This window comes from Gossypium raimondii, chromosome 10, assembly GCF_025698545.1.
Source record: "Gossypium raimondii isolate GPD5lz chromosome 10, ASM2569854v1, whole genome shotgun sequence".
In the NCBI taxonomy this organism is placed as follows: Eukaryota; Viridiplantae; Streptophyta; class Magnoliopsida; order Malvales; family Malvaceae; genus Gossypium; species Gossypium raimondii.
In genome coordinates this window covers 17,905,233-17,911,120 of record NC_068574.1, presented here as the reverse complement: position 1 = coordinate 17,911,120, position 5,888 = coordinate 17,905,233, and the positions used below count along the sequence as shown (strand labels likewise).

The 5,888-nt window shown below is 37.6% G+C and overlaps 1 protein-coding gene across 1 annotated transcript; it reads left to right on the top strand.

The window, feature by feature from the left end:
* Positions 1–338: 338 nt before the first annotated feature.
* LOC105775309 (uncharacterized) lies at positions 339–2,430 on the top strand. Its single transcript, XM_012597833.2, has 2 exons — positions 339–1,338; positions 1,421–2,430. The coding sequence occupies exons 1-2, from the start codon at positions 1,125–1,127 to the stop codon at positions 2,287–2,289; spliced, it is 1,083 nt and encodes a 360-aa protein (XP_012453287.2). The 5' UTR covers positions 339–1,124; the 3' UTR covers positions 2,290–2,430.
* The last annotated feature ends 3,458 nt before the right edge of the window (positions 2,431–5,888 follow it).

Below are 5,888 nucleotides of genomic sequence, written 5' to 3'. Positions count from 1 at the left end.
AGCGCCATGTATGGTGGTTCCGGTATCGTATGTTGATAGTCAATCACCTATACATGGGATAAATATTGATCTTAATCTTTGCGGTAGAGACCGATGTGGTTGGTGATGATGTATACTATAGTAGTGATCCTGTTGATTACGAAGTGGATAGTGAGAGTGATCCTGACGCAGACGAGGTCCCGGATGATATTGACGACGAAGGCGTGAATGAGGATGGAAACGTTAATGCATCTTTATTCGGAAACCAGATTCGTCGTATTGTGATACACAATAATCCTGGGGCACACATGTCTCGGATAGACCCGTCTGACGCGGCAAATGAGTTTTGAGTACTGAAATACCACATGCTTACCGAATGGGCGTATATTATGATCCAGATGAGTTACGCGTGGGCCAGAGATTTGAAAGTAAGGAAAAATGCATGTTTGCGATTAAGCGGTATAGCATGAATATATCAGTAGATTACAAAGTCATTGAGTCTAAACCAACATTATATATTGGTGAGTGTTGGAGGTCGGCAGAAGGCTGCAATTGGCGGGTACGAGCTGCATTTATGCAGAAGTCGCAGATGTGGAAAATACGAAAATTTGTTGGGCCCCACACATGCACTTCAACACGTATCATAGAAGATCATTGAAAACTTGACTCCAAAACTATCTGTACATGCATCATGCCAATGGTGAAAGACATGCCGACCATTAAAGTTTCGGTACTGATTGCTGAAATACAAGCACGATTCCAGTATCGAGTATCATATCGGAAGGCGTGGATAGCTAAACAGATGGCAATTGAGCAATTGTACGGAGATTTCGATGCATCGTACAATGAATTATAGGGATGGATAGCCGCCATGAGGGAACACGTGCTGGGGACTGTAATTGAGTTGCAAACACGATCTTATGACGGGCAAAATGACCAACTACAATCGAGAAAAAGAATTTTCCATCGGATGTTCTGGACTTTTGATCAATGTGTGCGCGCATTTGCCCACTGCAAACCGTTTGTGCAAGTAGATGGAACCTGGCTATATGGAAAATACACACAGATCTTACTTCTTGCGGTTGCTCAAGACGGCAACAGGAACGTACTCCTGATAGCATTTGCCATCGTCGATAAAGGAGAACATGGAATCGTGGGAGTTCTTCCTTACCAACCTGCGGAGGTATGTGATTAGCAATGATAATATTTGCATCATTTTCGATAGAGGGAAAGGATTAATTGCAGCCATTAGGTGTTCTGGTGTACCATGGCGATCTGTTTACTGCATCCGGCACATCGCGGCTAACTTCCAGCGAGATTATAAGAATGCAGACTGGAAGAGACAAGTTGTGAGAATGGGTAAAGAATTACCTTATCTTTTAAATATAAGTTTTAATGTTTTAGAGCAATACTGTAACTTATTTTTTTAATACATATGCAGCGTACGAGCTAGAGCCACACATTTTTCGCCAAAGAATGGCTCGGCTTGAGAGTGACATGGAGGGTCAAACCAACACATCTTTCCGGCAATGGCTGGGTACCATGGAGCCGTGGCAATGGGCTCAAAGTTTTGACGAGGGCTTTCGTTATGGTCAAATGACTACAAACTTAGTGGAGGGGATCAACGCTGTGTTATTAAAAACACGACATCTTCCAATTTCATCTGTCTTCTCGGCAACGTTCTATAGGTTGGCTATCTTGATGCCAAGAATGGGTCAGCAACAAGTGAACCAGATGCAGGCGGGACATGTCTTTGTCGAAGGCATTAGGGATGCAATGGTTGTAAACCGTCGAATGGCGAGGTCGATGACAGTAGAAGTATATTCACGACATAATGAAACGTTTCGAGTTACAGAGACCATCGGTTGTCGACCCAGTATACCACCTAGGTCCTACGGAGTTGATCTTCGAAATAGACGGTGCAATTACAGGAGGTTTCAAACACTTCATTTTCCATGTGCACACGTCGTGGCAGCTTGTGCTAAAGTTGGCCTCAATGTAGAACAATTTATCGATGAAGTGTACACCATCGAACGAACATTGCGTGTATGGGAAAACGAGTTCCCCGTGCTTCCTGACCTATCTACTTGGGAGGTACCTCCGATGACCTTCGAGCTAGTCCCAGACATAAGGCTGCGTAGAAACCTGAAAGGTCGTCCGCAATCATCCAGAATCCGTAATAAAATGGACATTAGGGAGAAATCTGACGGGAATTTGTGTGGCGTATGCAGATTACCCGGTCATAATCGGAGTAAATGCCCTCTCCGAAACTACCATGTTGGACAATCGTCTCAATCGAGTAGAAATTGATATGTACTTCATTACATAAATATGGTTTGAATCACAAATTGTCTACAATTTGTTGCAGTTATGGAGACATTTTTAAACCATTGTAATTTTATTTAGATAAGAACTATCATTACATAAATATGCGGTTGTTTATTACAAAAACCCCTAAAATTGATGGTTTGATGGTGTGGTTCTAGGGGTATATTTTTGTGGAGCTCGACGCTGACGTTGTGGGCGATTACGGTTATAAACATTCTCCTCAACAGTATGTTGGGGTGTGTGAAACATAGACGAATAATCATATGTCTCAAATGCCATCGATGAACTTGATCCGGGAGGAGAGGAGTACGACGGCGGATATTGGCCGGAAGGAGCAGAGTACTGAGGTGGATACGAGGCCACGAAATAGTCATCGCCCCCTAATTCTGGATGATAAGAACTATCCCTGGAATGTAGTTCTGCCTCTCGCTCTGGCTCTGGCTCTGGCTCTGGCTCTGGCTCTAGTGCATGATGTATGATGCAGATCTCGAAGGGGTTGCGTAATTCGTGTCGTATGCGGAAGGACTACAATCGACCGCCCACCAAACAGAAATGGTTTCCCTGTCTCACAATACCACTGTATATACTCTAACGAGGGCTGTAAATCCGGAGCACGATCTATCTGAGGTACCCTCCCGAACCGGTTGTTCCATATCGTGATATATTCTTCGTGCACTTCTTCCCAATTATCTCCATCCCTTCCCTTCTTGCTCATCCCATGGATCTCCCCCAATTATACTGGCAGTGTCGGGATATACTGTATGCAACCGAACTGTCGGAGTACTCGATTGCCATGATACCACTCCACTACGTTAAAATTGATAATGGGTGCGCTAATGCACCATAGGTTTGAGTGGACGCGGGCCGATGATGGCATAACTGCCATAATTTCCGGAGCAGAATACGACATCCAAATGAACTGCACAATTAATAACGTTGTTATATTAACGCGGGTCGAGTGAGATAAAATAATAAAATTAAGTTTATATTCGAAAAACTTACCCCCTCTCCAGCATGATTCTCAATCATTAGATGATATATCGGAACCGACGGTGACCTCCCGATCCCCAGATTACTACTCCACTTACGAAAACAAATTGTTAGAATAATATATTATAAAAAAGTCAACTAATTATTATAATGAGTAAAAATTCATCACCTATTAACGAGTGGAAATACATATGATTGATGACTAATGGATTCCAAGAATGGCATCCGGTAAAGTGCCCACGACTGCAGCAGTATGAGGCATCCACCTATGTCAACCGCAGAAGGATTTGTTGTCCGACAAAGTTCGCGATACAGCATGGCTAAAACTGCGGACCCCCGACAGTATGAACGAATGTTATGCAAATTGGATAATAAGGGTAAGTACATCAAGTGGACCTTACTGCCGTTTGCATCCGGCATGAGTACACCCCCTATAAGGTGCATAATATAAGCTCGAACAGCCTGCATCACCTCCCGTTCATTAGCAGTACTTGGCAAATGCTCAAAATTGGCATGTAGCCATGAAAATCTCAAACTGGTAAATTTCCCCTGACTTGGCGATCGTCCAAGTAATTCATTGCAAAGGGTAGCCGGCCTAGAGATTAAACTTACGCCCGTGACCGCATTCCCGTCTATGGGAAGCCCGAGCTGTACTGCAACGTCCTCTAGAGTGACGGTACACTCTCCGCACGGCAGATGAAATGTGTGGGTCTCCGGACGCCATCACTCAACTAAAGCGGAAATCAAGTCGTATCGCAGATCAAAAGTCCGAATCAATGCCGCTGATCCGAACCCGGCTAACTCTAAGTATGGTATTAGGCGTTCATCTGGCTGAAACCCTACACTATTAACACGGCCCCTCAATGCGCGGTACGGACCCTGACATTATTAAATTAGCAAAATAGTTAATACAATATAATTTAATTCAACAAATAACATGAATATCAAAAATAAATTTTATTACCATCTCATTAATAGTACTTGATATGTGATTATTATTATTAATTAGAGAACCCATTTCCTGCAAATCTGCAATAAAAAATGAATTGATTAATTTGTTTCAAAAATCAATAATTACTTGTTAAATAAATACAAAATCAAATAAAATTTAATTATATAAAAGTTACATTATATAAAAATTAAATGAGTTAACAACAACTATATGATTAAAAAGTCGGTTATTTTTGGTAAATTTTTTTCGACATCCTATTTCGAATTTTTTTCTATATTATTGGTGTCAAAACCCAAACTTTTAATAAAATGATTTTTAATTTTTATAATTAAACTTTTAATGAAATGATTTTAATTTTTTATAAACTTTATATGTTAAACTCACCAAATACTAAACTAAACACAACAACTTATAGCTTAATCCTAAATTACTAATAAATTAAATTTTAAATAATTACAAACACAAAATATTGTGAATTTTTCCCAAATTACTAACAAATTAATTATAAAATAATTACAATATTCATACAAAAATTACAATATTACAATATATCCCACATTACAATATTCATACAAAATTACAATATTACAATATACATACAAAAAATTGCAATATTCATACAAAATTATAATATTACAATATTCATACAAAAAATATAATATTCATATAAAATTACAAAATTACAATATTCATACAAAAGAATTGCAATATTCATACAAAACTATAATATTACAATATTCATACAAAAAATTATAATATTCATACAAAATTACAATATTCATACAAAAATTACTAATCCAAAACTATAAATACAAATTTAATTATAAAATAATTACAATATTCATACAACATTACAATATTCATAAAAAATTATAATATTCATACAAAAATTTAAAATATTCATACAAAATTCTAATCTAAACTATAAACACTAAATATAGATAATTTATAATTAATAATTAATAACATAAAATTCACAATATTTTCTAAAATATATCCTAAAAATTCACAAACTATAAACTTTTAAATTATAAACAAAATTATTTATTAAAAAATACATTACCTTGTTTTTTCTTTCTTTCTTCTTCTTCTCCTTCTCTTCTTCTCCTTTCTCTCTTTTTTTTCTCTACTGTCTGGAGTTTGGGACCATTCCATTTGCTATTACTTATAGCCAAAATAAAAGGTTTGTGAAGGACATTTCAATGGCAGCAGAAGACATGCAGGCGAGAGAGCACCATTGGCGCTTTGTCCATCGGGCTCCTTCATTGGCGCCTACTTGACAGGCGCCACCCGACCCGACCCGACCCGACCGTATTTTAACCCGTATTTTCTTAAAAAAAATATTAAAAATATAAAATTATATTTTAATAAATTTTTTTATTATTATTTTATTCATTGGCGCCTATCTAATAGGCTCAAATGAAAAAGTAACTTATTTTGGTAAATTTTTTTTCTGACATCCTATTTCAGTATTTTTTTTTCTACCCTATTTGGGTAAAAAAGCCGAATAATGGCATATACCCTTTTACTATAATTGAGATATATGTGATACTGGCTTTACCGGTTTCATATAACCAGAAGGTTAGTTAACCTTTTCTTTTCCTTTTTTTTTCGCTTTTAAATTTAGGTTTAAATTTTT

Excerpts from the sequence above, each read along its gene's own strand:
- LOC105775309 (XM_012597833.2), top strand. The coding sequence starts at position 1,125 with ATGGAATCGTGGGAGTTCTTCCTTACCAACCTGCGGAGGTATGTGATT. Across the intron at positions 1,339-1,420 it reads GAGACAAGTTGTGAGAATGG|CGTACGAGCTAGAGCCACAC; the intron begins GTAAAGAATTAC and ends ATACATATGCAG.